This window comes from Lacerta agilis, chromosome 11 (genome assembly GCF_009819535.1).
Source record: "Lacerta agilis isolate rLacAgi1 chromosome 11, rLacAgi1.pri, whole genome shotgun sequence".
Classification (NCBI taxonomy): Eukaryota; Metazoa; Chordata; class Lepidosauria; order Squamata; family Lacertidae; genus Lacerta; species Lacerta agilis.
The window spans coordinates 25,616,193-25,640,521 of record NC_046322.1 but is presented as its reverse complement, the minus strand read 5'-3'; the positions used below and the strand labels follow the sequence as shown (position 1 = coordinate 25,640,521).

The 24,329-nt window shown below is 38.9% G+C and overlaps 1 protein-coding gene across 1 annotated transcript in view; it reads right to left on the bottom strand.

Annotated features, from left to right (window-relative positions):
* Window positions 1-24,329, bottom strand: part of MAST4 (microtubule associated serine/threonine kinase family member 4) — a 215,588-nt gene that overhangs the window by 123,886 nt on the left and 67,373 nt on the right. Inside the window, 1 exon segment of the mRNA XM_033163954.1 lies at window positions 6,475-6,506. Within this exon segment, the coding sequence (XP_033019845.1) occupies window positions 6,475-6,506 (32 nt within the window).

The following is a 24,329-nucleotide window of genomic DNA, read 5'->3' as shown; positions in this document are numbered from 1 at the left end:
TACCAACTAACTAGTTAGTGAGAGGGAACCCTGAATTACTGAAGCCTCAGATACCAGGGTTCTCTCATATAATTAAGATAGGCAGAACTGAGAAGGATGATGCTGAGAGAGTGTTATTTCAACTATAGCACCCCATCAGTTGAACACCTCCACAGAAAAGCTCACCTGGTGCCTACCATGTCATATTTTCAATGCTAGGTCCTACAGATTTTTGTTCTCCCGCACCCTGCCAATCTTCTGAATTTTCTTTAGGGTGTTTTGCTTTTATAATTATGGGTGCAGTTTAACTGTCTGATTTAACCATACAGGAACTTGTGCTTATATAAAATCCATGTACAATAGATGAGAATTATGAGCTGGATCTTGGAAAGGTCAAGGGTATATAAATATTTTTTCCTTACAAAAAATAATTCTGCATATAGTAAAACACATTTTATTATACCAAATTCAGTTTACCTATGATGTGTAATCCCATTCATCATGAAAACAATTAAACCCACTTAAAATGTTCTTTGATTTAGGATGATTTCTTCTCTATCATTTTCTCCTATCTAAATCTCCACAGGCTTTTGCTCCATTGTTCCCTATTTCTGAGCCAAAGAATGAAAAGACTAACATTTAAAAAATGCAGGATCAACAGGTCAGGGCATAGGACAAGACAAAAACTATATGAAGAGAAGCAGTCTACCAGATATACAAAGAGACTGAAAAAAACATCATTGAAGCACCACATAAAATAAGATTGGCAGGTGGTCCACTTTATTTCTTTTTGACTTCTTCCTGCTTGCTGTTTCCGCCCAATTTTGTCAGGTTCATCTATTGGGTCTTGTTAGTGATTGCTAGAGACCTTTTACCTGCAGGGTATTCTTTTCTTTTAATAATGATACGCTTCTCCAGGAACACATAAGCTGCACAAAGGAAGAGGTGAAGTGAGAAATATAGAATGTGCACTAAAAATCTACTGTGTTCTTTCTTTGGCTTCTCAGCTGCCCTTTTCAGGTTGATAGGAATTTCTGACATTTTGATTTGCATTCCCTAGATCATATCCTGTTACTCAAAAGAACAATTTATTTCCAGACAATAGTGTTCAAAAGCAGGCACAAATTTTTGTCACATTGTGTTTCATGCTAAGAGGTAGTACTGGTATTGCAGCAATAAATATTCCCATTATTCATTTATGTGTCCACATAATCCACAACCAAAAAAATGTTGCAATAGAAACAACCAGAGCAGGCTCAATATCCAAACAAGTGCCTGCTGGAAGCAGCAAATTAGGAATGTTGGCACACTCCTTGACATGAGAGGGTCAAGTATGTATAGGTTTTGTCAGCACACCAGTCTCCTAAGAGAAGAACTGTGTGCCAAAGGAACACAGAGAGAGTAGGTAAGCAGAGGATGAAGAGGATGGCTGAGGGGCTTCTTAATCACACACCAAACAGAATTCACATTCTTCTTTTTTTCTCCTTCACTAATACTGCAGCAGGAAGGTCATCTTGTACAGAAGCTCCCTTCTGGTATTTCTGATGCTACATTTTAGCATTACATGATTGAAAGGAGCTCTGTAATATGATGTCGATACTGACAGAATCAACAAAGCTTTTTAAGTGACAAAGGCCCCTTCCAGTCTGGTAATCCTATTCTGTCTTCCTCTCCAAAGACTTCTGTATTCACTACTACTACATTGCCACCCTCTTTCCTTCTCTTCTCCATTAACTGGCCACTCTCCTCAGTGTGTGTCCTACTCATGCTTTATCCCTATTTCATGCCCCCATCCTCCATCCTTCCACTCACTGGGGCATGATTTCAAGTTTAATTTCCCCTACTTCCTCTCAAAATCCAATCAAGGACTTTGCATAAGAAGCTCACTGAAAATGAAACTGATAATGTTATCCTTTACTATCCCCAACATATTATACATTTAAAGTGCTTGCCAAAGGGCTGGCCTCATCTAGTTAAAGATTAAGAGTAGTGAAGCTTCTGTGCAAAATTGCAAAAACTTTGGAACTTCTGTCCATATTAAGATGTAGCCACTATAGCTGACCTGTTTACTATATCACAAGTTAGTAAACTTGATTTCATAAGCAGAGTAAAATAATATTCATTTTTAGAAACTGGCAATAATTTAGCTTATATATATAAGCACACACACACACACACACACAGTCGTACCTTGGTTGCCGAACACCTTGGAACTCATACGTTTTGGCTCCCGAACGATTGAAAGCCAGAAGTGAGTGTTCCAGTTTTTGAATGATTTTCGGAAGCCGAACATCCAGCGCGGCTTCCGTGGCTTCTGATTGGCTGCAGGATACTTCTGCAGCCAATCAGAAGCCGCACCTTGGTTTTTGAACAGTTTCGAAAGTTGAACGGACTCGCAGAATGCATTCTATTCAGGGACTAAGGTACGACTATATAGAAAAACAAGTCACCATAATCAAAATTATTATTTTACTGCTCTTAAAGCTATTACAAAATCAACCAAGAAACATTGAGAAACATAATCTGAATGTATGCAGATATAAAAATATATATTCTGGGAAGTTCTCCTTGATTGCTTGTTTAGATAGATAGTTTTAAGAAGCATGCCAGTTTACCTCAACAGAGGTAAACACCCAGAAATGACTATTTCTTCTATGAACCACTTTTGTTAATTTACCCATATATACAATTGTGGATATTTTCACAAGTTATTCTGACATAGTAGGAACATTAGGGGAATTCCATCAACAAGCATAAACTAGAAAATTTATATTTACAACCAGGTTGACTTACAACTGCTGTCTTCTAAGTAATTAAGGAGAATTATTAAAAGAATCATGATTCACAATTAAAAGGACTAGAAGGGTCATATCTCAGTGGTAGAGCATCTGCTTTGCATAAAAAAAACCTTCCAGATCCACTACCCAGCATCTCTAACTAGGGCTGTGAATGTTGCTGATCTGAAACCCTGAGACTGGTCCTGCCCATCAATGTAGACAGAACTGAGCTGAATGGGCAAATGTCTGACTTGGTATGGTCACACTATATACCGGTAGTTCACACTATATGTTTGAAAATGTTGATAGTGTTACTTGAGCCTTATTTCCACCCCAGACAAAATCTAGTATCTTCTTCCTGATTTCAAGACATTCTTTCATAAAGGATTTTCTCACTTGCTAATCTACATTTTAAATTGTCTGCATCTGTTAACGACAGCTGATTTCTCAATTTAATTAACATGGACTTAAGAACAGTCAATCAACTGTAAGAGATGTTACTGGCTGCCTAATATCTAAAAGAAGAGGCATGTTCTATGTTACACAGCTGATCATTCTGAAAACAATACTTTGCTGCTTTTGCTACTCCCTTACTACGGTATTTGTAAAGCAAGCAGTACAGTTACATGCAGGTACTCCCTGCTAATGACTAATTCTCCTTGACTATTATCACAAACCTATTCAACACTGTTGGACCAATACTGCAATTTCAAACAGGCATGCAATGCAGTTTGGGCAATTGTCTCTAACCACATTTTTTCCACTGTGACACAAATCTAAAATCAGATATTAAATCTGTAGAGTTGAACACAGTTAACAATAGAAAAATACAGACTTCTGCATAAAAAATGTAATACTGTCCCATTGTTCTTTTATTGTTTGGCTGTAGTGGGAGGATTTCATTCTATTTCCTACCTTTATCTCTTCTTCCCCAAGGTAAGCCAATAATCCGTACTCAAAATCACCGATAAACAGGCCAATTACAAACCCTTATCAACTTCTGGGAAACCTGTCAGAATGAGCCTCAAGCAAAAAGAAGCTTAACAATTCCTATTAAGTTGTATGCATTTGGAGTCTTCTGTTCAGCACCTCATCTGATGGTATCAGCTGCTTTCCATCCAACACATAATGAGGTTTATGATCATTATGTGGAAAACCTGCAACAGCCTGATTTTTCTATGTGTGAAAACTGATTTAGATAATAGAACAAAATGGTGCCATGCAAAATTTTCACAGATTATAGTTTGGCATATTTCATTAAAATGAGATTCAGTAAAAGATAAATAAATCTGATAATATGTTGAAACAAACAAACAAAAAACCACTGGTACAATTGTATTTCAAAACCCTCTACCATGTAAACTCTACTACAGTGGTGCCCCGCTAGACGAAAATAATTCGTTCTGCGAAAATTTTCGTCTAGCGGGTTTTTCGTCTTGCGGAGCGGCAATGACAGCCGCGCTCCGCAAAAAAAAAGACAAAATTTTTTCGTCTTGCGAGGCAGCCCCATAGACTTTTTCGTCTAGCGGGGTAGCCTTCCGCTAGATGAATGCCTTCATCTAGCGAGTTTTTCGTCTAGCGAGGCATTCGTCTAGCGGGGCACCACTGTATTCCCACAATAGTTTTTACCCACATGCACAGAAGAGCTTCTAACATATAAAAGTAAACTCATGGCAAGGATAGTATCAAAGTTACGTCTTCAGTTCATAAATGTGATGTTACAATGTTCCAAAGCCATAATATTGAAAAGGATTTCCTTGTCAGAGATTATTTTGTTTCCAATTACAGCAACAGCTTGGTTCTGCTTCTATTTCTGAAAAGTACATGCAGTTCTCAACCTTTTTAGTCCAATGCAAGATATGTGGCACTTAAAGCAAAAACAAAAAATATGAAGACTACATGTTCTCATCATTAATACAATAAATAGCGGGTAAACTTGTCTGTTTCAAAACAAAAATGGACAACTATTAATGATGGTCCACAACTTGTACCAATTTTTTTTTTAGAGACCATAGCTTTCATAACTTGAGAAATTAGGTATAATGTACAAGGGGGCAATATGCATCAGAGCTAAGCTGTCAAGCAATTTTAGTTTTGTTTTCACTTGCATTTTCTTACCTCCAGTTTTGTGTGAACACTTCTGACTGCACCTTCAAATATGCCCTTTATTTAAATGGTCAAAAATTCACCAAAAGCTGTTTTTTAAGGCTTCTGGGAACTGTATATATTGCTGAGGTTGCCTACATGAGACCAGAGCCAGTTCTGCCATTTAGGCAACAGTTCCCAAGGCAACTGCCCCATGGGTCCCCTGGTCTGCCTCGCTGGCAGCATGGAAATAGTGCCAGCATCAGTGCTGATTGTGGCTAAAATTTTGCCCAAAATCATGTGAGATCTTGCTGGTGCTGCTTCTCCACCAGCAGCGAAGGCGGTAGTGAGGGAGGAGAAGCAGTTCCAGTAGTAGCAAGGCAAGGCGGCACTTCCTGTTTTGCCTCAAGTGGCAGAACAGGACACACTGCCCCTGCACAGGACAATACAAGAAAATACCAAAGCCTTGGGGACAGGAGTGCTGAACAAGCCCTGTGTGTTTTAGAACAAGCTGTCAGAAGTTCTTGAAAAACTGATCTAAACCTGAATCCAACATCATTTATATGTTTTAAAACAAGGAAATCATGAAAGTACATTGAAGATTTGTGGAATTTCTCAGAAGTCCCTCTATATATTCTCTAGAACCCTTTAAGTCAGCTGCTGGCTCTCATTTTCTTTAAAAATCACCACCACCTCCTAGATGTAGCTTGGGGCAGGAAACAGCAGGCATCAGTGTGGGGGAGATGCTATTCCCCCTCATCACTACATTTGAGGCACTGGGGGAAAGAAAAACTGCAGCCTCTAGCTTCCCGAAGATTCACTACTGGCTTAAAAACAGCAATAAAAATAAAATAAAAAATAAAAAAGAGAGAAAAAAACCAATTCAGGCCACAGACATCCATTTTACCCAAGCATTGTAAAGAAAAGTATTAAAAGCACAAAAAGTAACACAGGCCTTAAAAATTAACTGCTAAACATGTACTTTGACTGCAATTCTATGCACACTTACATGGCATTTAACTTACTGAACTTATTGAACAAAGTGGGACTTCTGAATAAACATGCCTAGACTTGTGCAGTTAGACAAATAAAGTGAAGACACACAAATTTACGAAATGCAGTTATTAACCATGAGGTGTCAGTATATTTAACTCATTAATTTTCCAAACCAATACAAATAAATGCTTGCAAGGCTCTAACAATCCATACCTTGATTCTTTAAATATTATATTAGCTAGCCTCGCTTGGCACTAGTTTAATTTTTAAGCTACTTTATTTTTGGCATCAACATTAAGGTGAAATTGAATCCGTCTATGTACGTGTCTCTCTCAGCTATTTTTTGAAATTCCAAACATAACGAGTCCAAAGGAACATATCCTATACTTGATTTATTTCTAATGTATTTTTTAATTGATAGCCTACCCAGAATTCTTTCATGATTTCCTACTATAAACTATTAACTAATACCAGAAGAAACATTCAGTGAAGTACAAGGACATGGCGCGTTGGTTTACGATGTTAGCTTTTTTGTGCACAATCAACTGCCACACTTAACCTTCATTTCATTGGCCACTGCCAAGCCCTATGCAGAGCGCATTGAACAAAATAAAAAGAAGAAATTTCAACTACTTACAAACTTCCCCTTCTTGGAAGGCTCAGTTCCTTCTGCAAATGAAGAAAAGGGTAATTATAAAATGAATTTAAGCATACAATAAGAGTATTTTTCAATTATTACCTAAAATGCCACATATGAATGGTTCAGACATCTTATTCTAGACTAAGATTTATGTTTTTAAAACTACATTAGTTTTTTGTGCACTATTTAATATTTCAAAGTTGAAAATTGCCTTAGTGATTGCCTCTTAACTTTGTTATACAGTATATGACGCTCTAGTACTTTATTCTGCGATCATAAATCCCACTCAATGGCACATCTTTGGGATCAGCAGCAACTTCAGAAAATTCTTGGCATCTAATTACCAGGAAACAGGCAGTTTTCCATTAATAATAAAATAGAGCCCAGGCAGTTTTCAGTCAGACTCACCTTTATGGCATGTAAAATGGGTTCTTACAAAACATTATAGACTTTATTTAAACCCTTAATGCAGGACTATAGGTTGAAACCCAACTTAACTGTCCATGGCAGAAAGGTTCTTTCCATCCACACAGAAGGCTTTAATCCAGAGGAGGGAAGAAGAGTTGGGGTGATTTTAATCTATTTCCCCCTGTATCTGTTCCACAGTACTCCACAGCGGCTTCTAACTCTTCAGAGGAGAATTTTGGAGGTTGCAAGGGACTTCAGGGGAGAGGGTGAACTGGCAAAGTATGATTTCCCCCACCAGCAGGAGCATCACCTGCATAGCTGTCAACTCTCCCTGCTGTTTCCCAATGCTATAATAAGGGAATTTCCCACAAAAAAGGAAAAGGTTGACAACTATGCACCTAGATGCAACTCCAATCCAGGGACGCTCATACTAGCAAAAGCAAAAGGCCAGGATCTAAGACTATATATTTAACACTCACACAATATAAGCTTGCAGCAGAGTGATAGAAAATGTATAGCTCTTGTTGCTGCTGAAGCCACATTTTAAGTATATTTGCTCATCTTTGTTGAATTTTGAAACCTGAATTCAACATCAGATGCATCATTTAAAACAAGAAAGTCTTCAGGATACATTGGCAATTTGTGGCAGTTCTAAAAAGTAATTTTTCTCACCTTAAAGTTATTATACACAAACACACACCTCATTTGAATTCTAGCACAGCAAATGCTACTTAAACTAAAATAAAACATGACAGAAAGAGCAAACTAACAATACATTGGTAAAGTTTCTTTCTAAGTTCTATTTTTAATTCTATTTCTTCATATTTTTCATTTATGCATTATGGTTTGGAATATCAAAAATAAATGCTGAGTTATTATATGCTTGAAAGCATTCAATACACTAACACAGCAACAAATGTCTAGTTTATTTCCTTCCCTCTTTTCATACTCTACTGTATATAAATGAACGATTCCCAGTTCCCATCTTATAAAGAATTAATGCCTGAATTTATTTATTTTCCTGCAAACCACCACCATCCAATTCTTTTTTCTTTTGCATTGCACTATTTAATTTTAAGTGCATGGTGATGGTCTATGGGTTGTTGCTTTTAACCTAGAAATGTTGGAGCATAATAAACTTTTACCCATGTTCTGAGAAACACAAGGATTTCGTACAAAGGGATTTTGCACAAATGTAACATTTCTTGTGGTGCCACATACTAACGAGGTCTGTTTTGTGGTTAGTCACAAGAGAATGTTCTCCCCTCTCCTCCTGATTTCTTCAGCCTCATATTTCTCTTCCACCTCCACTGTCATGTTATTTAACATATCTCCATCCAGGAAAACTAGTCTACCTTCAAATCTAAATTGAAACAAGATAGCCTGTGAGGAGAAGCAGGTGGTCCAGATAAAGAAAGGATTTGGTATGATCCCGAAAGAATTACCGGGTAATTTTGAGCTAGTCCCAATGAAGTTTTAAACCAGGTTATAGTTAGAATAATGTTTTTCTTAGGCTTCTTCCAAAATTAAGCAAATAAAGCAAATTATAGGATTTCATCATACTTTTCATTTCATATTTCAACACACCTATCATTTAGAGGTCTACATCACCAGTGAACACTGAGAGTTCATACAAAGGAACTAGTTACTTCCATATACAATAAAGATGCCTCTACTTAATTGCTTATTTGTAAATACATTATTAAAAGAAATTTAATATATTAATTCTGATGTGTAGCTCTACACCAGAGGTGGGAAAATGTTTTGCCCTAGTAGGCCAGATCTTCATCTCATCACCACCATATAGGCCAACTTTGACATGATCCACTTGCATCCTCATGACATTGGGTCAATCATAGGTTAACTATAGATGCTTAACTATGACTTCCCATCTAAGTACTCATATATTGCTCCCTATATTGTGGCTGAACTGACTGGAGTGTCTTCCTGTATATGCATCTTTCACACATGAAGAAGGGAATAAAAACCAAGGTGCATAAATTTAAAACAAAACTAAACAAATAAATAAATATGAAAAATAAAATATATTTTATTATATTTTAAAAAGTATACCTATTAAGTAAAAGCATATAGTGCTAATAAAGAGGATACGGGAAAGCTGAAAGAATTTTTCACAATTGTTACATTATTTCATCACAGTTGTACAGTCTGAGTATGACTTGGTTTTTTGTTTTGTTTTTTTATTAAATATTTTCTTGATTTACAAAAGTGTGTGCAATGTCTCTCTCGTATTTTTTCCATGTAACATTTTTACAAATCAATTTTGGTTGTTGACATATTAAAAGGGGGAAAGAGGTGGGTGGGATGGTGGGATGGGTGAGGTGGGGTGACGATGTTTCTATTTTCCTTAATATATGTAGGGTTTGGTGTCAGCGTTGTTTGTGTAGGTTCTCTGTTGTTTGGTTGTGTTTCTTTGGCGGTGAGAGAGGTTGGGGTTGGGGTAGGGTGTGATTGTTCATTTGTGGTTGACTGTAGTGATCTTTGGTTTCCTGTGTGAGTGGGGTGGGTGGGTGTTTTTGATCAGGTTAGCCATATTGATTTGTATGCTGCCATACTGATTTGAGTATGACTTAGTTGAATGCCACCCATTATGCCATGGGGGGGGGGGAAGACCTCAAGTGCCTTGATCTGATTAAATGTTTATTCAGCACCATAATTAAAAATCAGGTTTATTTAATGTTAAGAAGTTCAAAAGGAAGCAACTTTCTGATTATCACAAAGGCCAGTCATCCAGCACAGGGCATATACTCCTGTTAGCTACAAAACAGGATTAATATGTTTCCTCCCGAGCTCAATCTGATGGGATAAAATTGTACTTCTGTTCAAATACATTTCACAGTAGGCTCACTGCTAACAATTTTTATGCCTGGCCACACCCAAATTTCCTCTTAGTGTTGCATGAAATAATCTTTGGGTAACAAAAGTACAGAAATGTTACCACAATCTGGCTCTCTGAATGCAACATCATTATTATTTTTTATCTTGCTACGTAAGCTTTTTCTCTCGTTATATGTAAATAATCTCATGTAATATTAAGAGGATTTTTAAAAACCTTGATGTAGCTGAGGGAAATATGCATAACTGTTTCAGTTGTTCTTTGCTGCATTAACCATTTAAAAAGCCTTGTTGGCATTGAACTGTGGAGTTTGTCCCTGCTTACAATTACTACCTTAGAGAATAGATCGGCAGACCAACCTACTGAAGAGAACTATAGAAATCATGTTGTAATTGTAGAGCCCTCCTGAAATTTTGAATATTCTCTTATTTATCTAATTTGCTTTTGTGTATTGATTTGAATGCCACTATATACTAGAGGGGTGCATGGGGTGTGAGAGGAGGGGCTCTACGTCTGGTGTGGGACACATTGTGCTCCTTCTGGGGTTGTTTGTCTACTTTTGGTCTCCGCCCTGCACTCAGTTCTTACTTGTGGCTCCTAGAAGCTGTCAGCATGCAACAGTGGCCACAACTCTGGGAAACGGTTTTGACTGGTAAGATAAACCAAGTGTGAGTAGTTGATGAGTTTCAACCCCTTGTTGAGTTAGGTACTTCCCCTGTATGCGAAGACAGGCTCTGGTGAATTGAGCAGATGAGACCAATAGTGGGTCAAATAGCTAAGAAGGCAGTTTCTGCATGTGGTGTGGAGGGAAGGGAGGTGCAAATTGGGCTAATCAACCTGGCATGGTAGCCTCTGATCCTAAACCTTTGATATCTTCAGAAGAAAAGGCTGAGGAGTAAACCCTACAGAAATCTAGAGTGGAGTTTCTAAGATGGTTGGATGGGGTCTTGTATCCTTCCTCCTGGCAACTCCTGCAGCCAGGCTGGTGCCAAACATATTGCTCTGCTTTCCTTTGGACCGCATCAGTGAGGCCAAGAGTGAAGTCTTGTCATCTGCGCAGCCCAGGACCTCCATACACACTGCCCAGGCTTGCGCCCCAGGGAGGTCACTTCAGTGCTGCTAATGCATTGGTTTGACTTCACCCCTGGAGGCACACTCCCATGTCTCCCAAGACAGATGCCAACAACAGTATACTAGAGATGTTGGAGAATTCCAAGAAATGGAAGCAGAAGCTGCCAATGTTCACTTATCCATCCCATGTCTGTAATGGAAATCAACCCTGTCAATATGAACAGTATTCACTTTTGTTGCTGTCAGTCTGCAAACAAAACATAAATTATTGCCTCCCCCTCCCCATTTGCATTATTTCCTTTTCATTGAAATGAATGAAATGAAATAACATAATGACAACATAATTCACATAAGTTACATAATTACTTTCATAAATTACTTGAGGTATGTAATTTCACCACAGCAGTCAATGAGACACACAACATAGTTTTGGGTGGAAGACAAACTTCACTGTAATGGAAACAGTGTTGCATGTGATTAATATAGGGCAGAATAGGGTAGAACTGTACACATGAAGGATATCAGCATTCATTATTGAAAGTTTCTCATTTATTTTTACCAGTTCCACACTATTTTCTTTCCCCCACCTCTCTCTCTCTCTCTCTGTGTGTGTGTGTGTGTGAGAGAGAGAGAGAGAGAGAGAGAGAGAGAGAGAGAGAGAGAGATAGATTCCTCTATATAGAGGGAAATCCTTGAAGTCTGAAAGCCAGGCAGCTTGACAAACGTACACCAAAAGAACAAGCAAAACTCTGAACGGTATTAAAAGCACAAGTAGTATTTTGGTTTTAAACAGCCTTGAACACTCAATACAGTCTACAATAAATGAAACCTGCTCGGTGTTCCGTAACATATGACACATTTCAGAACATCATGGATATGCACATAATTTCAGTATCCAGCTGCATTTCCACCTGCAGGAACAAAGACTTTGACCTATAACAGAGTATAGATGAAAAGAATATATGCCTAGCCATACCCACAATACAGAAATTCTGTCCATTTGTTTACCCATTACCAGCACATTACTGTAAATTCAAAATATTGATCTGGACACCTCTATATGGAAGCAAAGAGGTGCCATCGACTTTTGTTGTTTGTTGCTGGGTCCTATTCCCTGAAATCAATAAAAACTACAATGTTCATAAACTGCTAAAGAGATGGCTAATGTTGCAGATATGGGGAAGCTTTTAGAATAAATCTACTTTCATCTATTGTGACAATGTTTTCAAATATTGAAGTAATCCTAATGCATTTTCACAGTTACCTAAATATACTCCAGGAAATTTCTCACATGTCACATTTGTGAAATAATTAGGGCTTTATAAAAATAAAACAAAAGCTATTCTACTTTCAGGTCCTTATTCTACCGCACACATCACCGTAACAAAAATAATCTGCTGCTCATAGGCAATCTACAGAACATCATGGCCATGTTTATTTCCCAACAAAGAGCAACAAGTAAGTGAGAATGTAACTTTGGCAAGAACAACTCTACTGATGAAAATGTATAGGCTTTCAAGCTCTACAATTCCTCAAACAACTTAACTATGTACCCAAATTAATGCATGTGTAAACAACCCAGCTTTAATTATGGATTTCAGTTTTTCCATGCAAGTTTGCTCAGTTGCAGAGACTTATTTACCCACCTGGGACATCTTGAGTTTTTTGTCTCACCTGGGGTGTGTCTGTATGCTTCCCTATGTGTTCTATGAGAAGCAAAACCCTAGGAGGCTAGGAAAGCCGGAAAGCCCTAGACCTGGGAAACCAGTCACTCCACAGTAGTGACTGATCTCTAACACACTGTGTTAAAAAAAATGAAACAATTAATAATGCAAGTACAAAACTGCTAAGTATCTAATGCAATTGCTGTGATGAGTCTCTATATATTTTTAATTGTTATAAAGAACCTCTATTATGTTTGACATTTCTGTATGCTACTAATAATAAATTCAATTCAGAATCATGGGTTGAATCCAACACAGTCACTGCAGAAGCAGAACAAGTAATGTAAAATAACTTCCTCTCCCTTTTGTCTCCCATGTGTATATGCACGCACGCGCGCACACACACACACACTGCAAATCTGCTCCGGGGGGTTGGGGAAAATTCAGAGAAAAAATTGGAGGGAGGAGAGGATTCTTCAATACATACAACCCATGTGTTTGTATTTCACAGCTACAAAAAAGTGGCCATTATTACAGTGAAGATACATTTACAGCATACTCAGATCCCTGTCAATGACATTTATTTCCAGGTAAGCATGTATAGCAGGGATGGAGAACCTTTTGGACTCCAGCTCCCATCAGTCCCATACACCATGGCCAACAGTGAGGAATAATGGGGACTATAATATAAAAGCTACACTTCGCCATCCTTGATGGATAGAACTGCAGCCTTTAGATAACATCATTTCCAAGCATGAACCATACAGCCATATGTTTTTCAGCTGTTTTTTTTTTTCATTCTATGTTTAAGCTGAACAAAAAACCTTGGAAACCTTTCTAGCCACAGTAATGAACTGAAGTGGCAGTTCACACATTCTTAAGAGCATTAGAGTTTTCTGGGCCAGGCCAAGGGTTCACGTAGTTCAGCATCCTACAAGAGCAAACTCCCTTACCTGTGGTTTCTAGCAACTGGAATTCATTGTTTATTTTTTATTTATTCAGAAGCAAACTGCCTCTGACCATGGAGACAAAAGCATAGCTATCTTCCTCGGGCACAGGAGAAGGTGGCAGAAAGCCTTGCTTCACTGAATGTACAATAATTAAATGGATAGGGGATCCATGGGTGCAAATTGCCCTCCATTTATGCTGCCCAGTAAAACAGTCTCATTCTGCCACATTACTGGGCCAGCCCTAGCTGGGCTAATTGGTTTGTCGGGACTGTAGCCAAGATATTGTTCTGTAAATCATTGTCCCATTTTTTAGACGTTCTAGTCAATCACAGTTTTATTAAGAGTAAGCGGTTAGAGTAATTAACTTCTGTGCATGTGCCAAAAATGGCTGCTGATTTTGAGCATCTAGCATGAGGAATGCAAACTGCAGAGAGATAAAATCATCACAAAATCTCATAATATTATTGATTTGATAATGAGCAGAGGATGCACTTCAGTTCAAGGCAGTTTTCCTCTGAATACCTTTGGACATCACAAACTGGGAAAATTCATTCTCCAAGTTGTTATTTTTGAGCTTTTTGTGGTATCACTAATTATACCTTTATCAATTACAAAGAAACAAACAAAAGCAAGAACCCTGGAATTGACAAAGGCCAAAGTACAGACTGTTGCATAACCATTTGCATAACTATTCAATGTATCTTTCAATGTGACATACTTGGCACTTCAAAACAAACATTTTCTAGTCTGCTTTATCCAAAATCAAAATATTGTTCTTGTATTATAATCAACGAATACTAAAGATAAAAAAGGAGACTGTAGTATCATCAACAACAACAAAAACACTTCTCCCTTTAACTTAAAACATAAATTAGATATACAAGGGGCGTTCATTAAATATTTCCCCTGACCCTCATAGGAGGATGAATCTGCACATGTATAATGATACATCTCTCCATAGGTAACGTAGTAATTTGTAGCTCTGAACTCCTAACAGTTTCTCTGTCACGGGTGCTAACGTGAGTAACGTCTGATAATGGAACCAGTTGAACACAGAGCAGCCATCAGGTTCTTGTACTTGAAAGGGCACACACCGCAGGAGATGTTCAATGAGCTAAAAGGGACTTATGGGGAGGATGCCCCATCGTATGACATAGTCAAGCACTGGTATCATCAGTTCAAGAGTGGTCAGACTTCGGTGGAATGGCTCCCATTGCTGGGCGACCACACCCCTCCATTGATGAAGACATCATTTGGCAAGTGGAGGCCGCCATTTTGGAGGATCGCCGCACAACCGTTCACCAACTAGATGCAGATGTTAAGATCAGTGTGGGCTCTGTAGAAAAAATCCATGACCATTTGCACATGGGAAAGGTGTCCGCATGGTGGGTTCCCTGGCTGCTGGTGCCTTTCCAGAAGCAGGAACGAGTCACATGCTCAGAGGCTCTTTTGGCCATGCATCACAAAAACCATGATGACTTCTTCGCCAGACTAATTACTCAGGACGAAACATGGGTCCATCATTATGACCCAGAGACTAAATCCCAGTCCAAACAATGGAAGCACTCTGCCCCACCACCTCCAAAGTAGGCACGTGTCCAACTGTCAGCGGGCAAGGTCACGCTCACGGTCTTTTGGCAAAGGGATTTCCTGGCAAAGGGTACCACAAGAGTACTGGGACATACTACAGAAATTGCAGAAGGCCATCAAAATTGAGAAGCTTGGTGTCCTTCTCCCAAAGGATAACGCCCCAGTTCACAACTCACATGTTGCTCAGAAGAAGAAGAAGAGGAGTTTGGATTTGATATCCCGCTTTATGAATACCTGAAGGAGTCTCAAAGCGGCTAACATTCTCCTTTCCCTTCCTCCCCCACAATAAACACTCTGTGAGGTGAGTGGGGCTGACAGACTTCAGAGAAGTGTGACTAGCCCAAGGTCACCCAGCAGCTGCATGTGGAGGAGCAGAGACGTGAACCCAGTTCCCAAGATTACGAGTCTACCGCTCTTAACCACTACACCACACTGGCGCTCAGATGGAAGCACGGTCCTGTGGCCATGAAATCCTTCCTCATTCCCCTTATTTTGCTGACCTCGCACCATCAGACTTCCACTTCTTTCCAACCCTGAAGTTATTTTTGAAAGGCAAGCTTTTTCCAAACGATGAATGCTGATTTCTGAGGTCAAGTCGTGGCTTCTGACACAACCTGCCGACTTCTACAGACGAGGTTTCCACAACTGCATAAAGTGATGGGAGAAGTGTTTGACTCTTGCTGGTAGCTATGTAGAGAAGGGCTAATAACTGTGCCCAGTTTCGTTTGTCTCAGTCCACGGGAAGTATGTCAGGGGAAATCTTTAATGAATGCCCCTCGTAATATGCACACAGTGCCATTAATTAAAACATGTTAACACTAAAATAAAAATAAAAATGAGCTCCACAATAATAATGTGGAGCCTTTAATAACTTGATATCTCTTGAAGTTCGATCAAATGAAATTCTCAACAACTAGAATATTGTTGTTGTTCAGTCGTGTCCGACTCTACGTGACCCCATGGACCAGAGCACTCCAGGCACACCTATCCTTCACTGCCTCTCACAGTTTGGCCAAACTCATGTTAGTAGCTTCGAGAACACTGTCCAACCATCTCATCCTCTGTTGTCCCCTTCTCCTTGTGCCCTCCATCTTTCCCAACATCAGGGTCTTTTCTAGGGAGTCTTCTCTTCTCATGAGGTGGCCAAAGTACTGGAGCCTCAACTTCAGGATCTGTCCTTCTAGTGAGCACTCAGGGCTGATTTCTTTAAGAATGGATAGGTTTGATCTTCTTGCAGTCCATGGGACTCTCAAGAGTCTCCTCCAGCACCATAATTCAAAAGCATCAATTCTTCGGCGATTAGCCTTCTTGATGGTCCAGCTCTCACTTCCGTACATTACTACTGGGAAAACCATAGCTTTAACTATACGGACCTTTGTCGGCAAGGTGATGTCTTTGCTTTTTAAGATGCTGTCTAGGTTTGTCATTGCTTTTCTCCCAAGAAGCAGGCGTCTTCTAATTTCGTGACTGCTGTCACCATCTGCAGTGATCATGGAACCCAAGAAAATGAAATTTCTCACTGCCTCCATTTCTTCCCCTTCTATTTGCTAGGAGGTGATGGGACCAGTGGCCATGATCTTAGTTTTTTTGATGTTGAGCTTTAGACCATATTTTGCACTCTCCTCTTTCACCCTCATTAAAAGGTTCTTTAATTCCTCCTCACTTTCTGCCATCAAGGTTGTGTCATCAGCATATCTGAGGTTGTTGATATTTCTTCCGGCATTCTTAATTCCGGCTTGGGATTCATCCAGTCCAGCCTTTCGCATGATGAATTCTGCATATAAGTTAAATAAGCAGGGAGACAATATACAACCTTGTCGTACTCCTTTCCCAATTTTGAACCAATCAGTTATTCCATATCCAGTTCTAACTGTAGCTTCTTGTCCCACATAGAGATTTCTCAGGAGAACTAGAATATACCTTACAAAATACTCTTCCAAAATCAGTTTGGTCAGCTAAAAATCTCAAGCTAAACAAGAAACAGAGTGAATTTGGAAATACCAATTTAGCACATATGGAAACTTTATAAGGTAGCAACTTACAATTAAATAGCAAAAATCCTCAGCTAACAAAAACCTGAGTTGCCCCAAGCAGCCAACCAAGAACACAAGCCAGGAAATTTGTAGATTTGTACTATTCAATAATTGCTTCAACATCTGTGCAGCTGAAAGGAAGGATACTAATACTGAACTAATAGAAGAACAATCCATTATTACTCATGCCAGATGGAGACTGCAATCAAGGAGATACTATGGGTCATTCTTGGTGTGATCAGATCCATAGAGACATAGTAACCAACACTTCTCTATAACCTTATAATGCCCTTCCATGACAGCAGAAATACAGAGCAGTGAAAATCTTCTTAAAACTAATCCCATTTATCCACTCAAGATATTCGTCAAATGTATGCTCTGCCTTCAAGAAAGGATATCAAGGAAACATCTTGCAGTTGTAAAATTGCTGCCAGGTCAGATTCCCTAGCAAAGATTTCTATTTGAAACGTGATTTGGGATATAACAATCTAGATAGCCTCCTGCTGAGTTCTGAGATAGGAAAAGCCAAACAAAACCAAGAAAATAATAAGAAAAAAAGAAAAGAAAATATTTCCATAGTGTCATTTTCGCCCTAATACATTTATCTGGTTTCCTTGTTTCAGACTAATTAGGGCAGTAATCATAGAACTTGTTTCCATATAACGTTTGTCTGCACGGGGGGGGGGGGAATTATTTTTGTAGACACACACACTGCAAATGCTTTGTCAGAATTTGTCATATATGTGGATTTTCAAGAAAGAGCCAATGAAAGGGATATTGTGTGTCCTGCCAGGTGCTTTCATAGCACTTCCAAAACATTTCATTAGAATATCTCTTTATCACTATTTTCTGTAGTGACCTTTCTGTGGGTGTCTGCTATAGAACTCCAGGACAAAATGAGGACTTGGATGATGCCTTCCTAGAGCAGATTACCAAACATTCAAAAAGGAGATAGTCATGGGAGATTTCTAACTACCCCAATATCTGTTGGAAACAAGTATTAGAAACTGAGATATGAAAGCTAGGAGCTAAATGGCACCTGAAACCTAGATTATAGGTGCAAAAATTGAATGTCTAGGCACACTTTTTATAACAAGAATACAAAGCTGAAAACAAATGAACTACAGCTAAAATCCTATATTTATTTTTCACATGGTCTAGTCCTCATATGAAAACTGCAAAAAAAAAAACAAAGCCATTCTTCCCCTGCCTACCTCCCTAATATTCTTAAGAGGGCTGAAATTGGGGAGGCAGAAAAAAGGTCCTCCTTTCCTTCCACTCTGCAGTTTTCACTGGAAATCGTATTGCGCCCAGAGATCAGAAACTGCTTAAGCTAATGAAATTCCTTGTCACAAAATACATTTAGAATGGGAGTTTCAAATGCTGGTTGGAACTCAAATTCTGCAAGAACATAAGGTCCAACAAATTCCTATTGCCTCACTGCCAATTTCATTTGCCAGAAGGTGGAAGAAGCAACAAGGGGATCACCTCTCTTAGACCTGGTCCTCCCCAACAAGGAGGAACTGATCAACCAAGTGGAAGTACTGGGGAACCTTGGAAGGAAGTGACTATGTTTTCTTGGTTTTCATTGTACAGTGGTACCTCTGTTACGTACTTAATTCGTTCCGGAGGTCTGTTCTTAACCTGAAACTGTTCTTAACCTGAAGCACCATTTTAGCTAATGGGACCTCCTGTTGTCGCTGCGCCGCCAGAGCACGATTTCTGTTCTTATCCTGAAGGCAAAGTTCTTAACCTGAAGCGTTATTTCTGGGTTAGCGGAGTATGTAACCTGAAGCGTATATAACCTTAAGCATATGTAACCCGAGGAAAAGAAAAGCTGAGTGTAGTCTGACATGCACTGTGGAATTTAAGAAGAGTGATTCAAAAAGCTTAAGAAACTATGGGAGCAGTCCCATGGTCAGAAATTCTCAAAGAGAAGGGAGTCCAAGATGGATGGGAGCTTCTTAAAGGTGAACTATTGAAGTTACAAAGGCAGGGAATTCTAACAAGAAAGAAAAATGGGAGACGTCTAAAGAAACCAGTGTGGCTACATAAGGAGCTTACAGATAAGCAGAAATGTAAGAAGGGAATGTATCAGAAATGGAAGAAAGGAGAAATCACAAAAGAAGAGTATACACAACTAGCCAACAGTTGCAGGGAGAAGGTCAGGCAGGCCAAAGCTCAGAATGAACTCAGGTTTGCAAAAGAGGTTAAAAATAAATTGAAAAGGTTTATTTGGCAATGTTTAAAGCAAGAGGAAGAATAAGTGGTATTCCCCTTGTATGGCGAAGACTGAGAAATGCTACTGAGTGACAGCAGGAAGGTGGAACTGCTCAATGCCTACTTTGTCTCTGTCTTCTTCCAAAAGGAAAACAGCATCCAACCTGGTGATAACAGAATAAACAATGCAAGCAAGGAGCTGCAGCTCAAGATACGAAAAGAGGTGGTAAGGGAACAACTAGCTCCTTTAAATGAATTCAAATCTCCAGGGCCTGATGCACCCAAGGATGCTAAAGGAGCTTGCAGATGTAATCTCAGGGCATCTGTCTATAACCTTTGAGAATTGCTGGAAAACTGGGGAGATCCCTGAAGACTGGAGGCAGTCAAATGTTTTCCCCATCTTCAAAAAGAGAAAAAAAGAAGACCTAGTTAACTACTGATCAATGAGGTTGAAATTAATGCCAGAAAACACTTGGTCTGTGAGCACTTAGAAATGGATGTTGTGATTATTAAGATGTAGCATGTTTTTCACAAAAATAAGTCATGCCAGACGAATCCCCCCCTCATTTTGCTAGTTTGGGCTGAGTTCTCTAATCTGTTAAAGTCATATTGAATGCAGATTCTATAATCTGGTGCATTGGCTTCCCCTCCCAGTTTGGGGTCATCTGCAATTTTGATGAGCATCTCCTCAATACCTTCATTCGAGTCATTGGCTAAAGATGTTGAACAACAACGGGCCCAGGACAGAATCCTGTGGCACCCCATTTGTCACTTTTTCCCTAGATGACAAGGAACCATTAGTGAGCACTCACTCAGTCAGACAACCAGCTACAAATCCACCTAACAGACATCTCGTCCAACCCACATGTTACCCAGCTTCTCTGCAAGAATATCATGGGGTATTCTGTCAAAAGCTTTACTGAAAGCAAGATATACTATGTCCATAAAGGTAAAGGGACCCCTGACCATTAGGTCCAGTCACGAACGACTCTGGGGTTGCGGCGCTCATCTTGCTTTACTGGCCAAGGGAGCTGGCGTACAGCTTCCGGGTCATGTGGCCAGCATGACTAAGTTGCTTCTGGCTAACCAGAGCAATGCACGGAAACGCCGTTTACCTTCCCGCTGGAGTGGTACCTATTTATCTACTTGCACTTTGACGTGCTTTCGAACTGCTAGGTTGGCAGGAGCAGGGACCGAGCAACGGGAGCTCACCCCGTCACGGGGATTCGAACTGCCGACCTTCTGATCAGCAAGCCTTAGCATTCCACTAATCCACCAAGGTCCATAGCATTCCACTAATGTCCATACCATTCCACTAATCCACCAAGGTAATGTTCATGAAAGCTTTGAAATATTTCCCTTGTTTAGCACATTTAAGATCCACTTAAGTTAACTCACTTTTGTAGTGGCTGGTTCCACTAGTCTCTGGCGATGTCTTGTTGAGCTGAAATGGCTCTTCTGAGATGTCCCTTCCTGACAATGAATAAAAGGTGGCAAGGGAGGCAGGGACCAAAAGGGGAAAGAAGGTTCATGGGAAGGGATGGAATGGAAAATGACCAGGGAAGGGAGAAGGAGACTATTTAACTAAAGTGTACTTTCACTCTGTTTCTAAAAAATCAATAAACAATTTCAACATTAATGTAAAGATTAGAGAGTCAGTAATAACACAATGCTGCTAGACAAGGTCTTCCCATCAAGTGTTGTGATCAAGTGTCATAGGGGTAACTCATTGATGTGGAAGACACAAACCAACCAAATCAGCTTACGACCAATCTTGACCTCTACCCAATGCATGATACCACCCTTCCAGCCAGCGTTAACATTTGTAGAATCAACTCCAATGGCCTACAGCCTCTTACCAATGCCCTTATTCATGAAATCTACAAGATTAGGAACAATAACCTCAGTTAGTTTTTCTCTCTTTGGGCCTTTCTCCAGAGTGCAGAGGAGATATCTTCCACCTGGCTCAGTGCACACAGAATAATGCTGTTCTGTGATGATGCTGGGGGAACTGCTGATCTGCATTGTCTGCTTTCAGAATAACTTTAGTTGCATCTTCATGGCCGTCAAAGAAGATGCAGTCCAGTTCACCCTTCTGGCAAAGGTTGTCAAATTCCTGATCCAGGGATTTCATCACGTTTTCCTGGGCCCTCTTGACTTTATTAAGATCAGCTATAAGCCTCTTGTCTTTTTCAGTGTCTTGTCTTTTTCAGTGATCAAGCCAGCATCCATAAAGGTGGAGGTAGTGGTGGCAGCTATAGCACACAGGCCAACACCGTGTCTGATGCTCTGCAGAACAACATTATGTATTTCTAATGTGTTGTAATCTGTCTTTTTATTAGAAGTGGAAGGTGTACTTGGTTTTCCTAATGCCAATTCATAACTTCCCTCATTTCCATCTTGGGCACCAGCCATTTATTATTCATTTTCATCAGCAAATGACACTGAAGCATCTTGCTTACTGTTCTGCTTATATTGAGTAAGACTTCTTCTCTCGCCTTCTTGCCACCTCCTCTTTTTGACTTGTCTGTTATGCTCAGGCAGATCTGGCAAGCCAATCAGATGTGGTCCAGTAGAACCAGTCCTCTCTCTCTGACTTTTAATGAAAACAATTTCCTTCACAGGGATATTCATCTCAATAAGGCATATACAGTTAATGTGAGCTTCCTTTTTGCAACTACCAATATGTAAAATATGTATAACATAAAAATAATAAGAAAAATATAAATATATAACATTAACTGCAAGAACTTGGCATCATTTTTTATTATTTTATGCAATTTTACACACATATTCTCCACAATTATTATTTTTTAATAAGACCAGTTTTAAGTTACTGGCACTTCCACAAAAACATAAAAACGTCAATATTTTTATGTAGTTATTTACCCTGCAAAACTAACCAAAATATGTTCTGAATTTCCCAAGTCATGTTACTCATTTTTGGAATTTGAAAGTGGAAAAATTCAACACACCCTATGTTATATATAATTATCAAGTTACTGATAAACATACAGTCTCTTCACCATCAAGAGTTTACAGAAAAATGTTTTCTATGCAGTAATTCATTTGATGCATTAAAAAAGCTGTCTGGAGAGATAATAGCTCAAAAAAAAATTATCCTTCAATAAGTGCATTTCCCAAAGGTCATTTTATTACTAAGACAGATAATTGGCACTGCCACAATCTGACAAACTATAGTTCTATGCAATGGGAAGTGGCATGAACATGACATATCATATGAGTAGAAACTTTCCTTAATTTATGCAAGAAACAAGTGTTTATATCAATGTTGAAATGTATATGAAAATTTGGTGGTCAAATATCTCAGATTAGGTCATAATCTTAATGAAAATATATAGTATTGTTAAGAAACAAATATCAAAGGAAGCAGAAGGGCAATTACTCTTAGAAACATATTCATGCAATTAGATGAAATATAAACTTTTACTATGTTGTCAAACAGTAATAAAGTAATAGTCTTGTCTGGAAGGTAGGAACAGAAGCAATTACTTTTAAATTTGTCCAATTCAATTTGAGAACCTGCCACGCACAATTTAGGTAACTTCTATTAAAAATAATAAGAATGAATATTGGTCCATATCCAAATACTGAAAACATCAAATATTGATAATTCTAAGGAACAGGTTGGCTGATTTGGAAAGTACAGCTAACTAGCATTCAGAGGACTGTGAAAATGGTACTTGGTACAGGTCCAAAAATGCAATGGAATTGGATCAAACCATCCTTGGATACCTCTATGGAGACATATTGCTTGCTAAAGGATTTGACATGAAGGAACATTAAGTTTATGGTTTTCCTTTCAAACAGAACACCAAACAGTCAGCTTTGTAACATATTGTACACATTATCAAGAAATGTTGGTGCAATTATCAAAAGGCATTAATGAGAAGTACGATACAAGCTGTAGACATTTAGTTTGGCCAAATGCCAAACGCTCCAGCTATTAATGTAGCAGCTCTTTTTTTCTGCTACACGAGGCCACTAGACTACAGAAGGAGTGAACCCATGGGAAACAGTGTTAACTCTTTTGTGAAGCTTAATATAGCTTTAATAATAGTACAATTGACTGTTACAAATAAAGAGCCTTTGAGATAGCTTGGCAAACACATAATGATAGATAAATGGCTTGAAAACATCAGACAAAGCAAGCAAATGCACTGCTCTCTGTTATGCCAATAGAAGCATCACCTAATCAGAAAATAATTTGAGCAGTGAGCCCAGTATAGAAACACAATCACAGTGTTTTGTTCTGATGTACAAGCTTCTGATAAGGATCACGTTCTCAAGAAATACATTCTTCCTGTTTGCAGCTGAACCTGGCTGTGCAGAGAGCTGGTTCGTTGGTTCCCTGCAACAGCATAAACTCATTTCCACCTGCCTCTTCAGAGCAGTTTAAGGACGTGGGTTAAAGTGAGAAATGTCCATGAGCATACATGCAGCATTTTTAATTTTTAGCTCCCCCATAAAGCATGTGTGGCAAGATAGGCAAAACAATATACAGGTTTTGTGCTTTTATATTGTTGCAGTATATTTTTATGATACAGCATTGTATAAATATTTTTATAAATAGATAGATAAATAGATAAATAGTGAACTGATGTTTAATTCACTAATACACCTGTCAATGGCATTCCAAACAAGGGAGGAAGCTACATTCACCTCACTGGGGAAATACCAGTATGCATTTTGACTCCTGTTTGCCAAAATTTTGGATTTAAATTGTGTGGAGCTGAAAATGAGGTCAAAAGGTATGTCATCTGAAAGCCACTGCATTATTCTGTTTTAGAAATGTGCACAACAGCTATTGATGTGCATCATTTAGGCTTTATAAGAACAATGCAGAAGTTTCCTATTGTTATGACAGAATAAAGATGTTTAGCATCCAGAACAGTACTCAACTAAACCTGTAAAATGCATCTAAAAACTACAAAACAGTGAAAACTGAACTTCTGACCTACTATAAAAATATTAAATTACATGCAGCTATGGTTTCAGAGTGTGCAATCAAACTTTTGTATGCTCAAGTGCATAACTG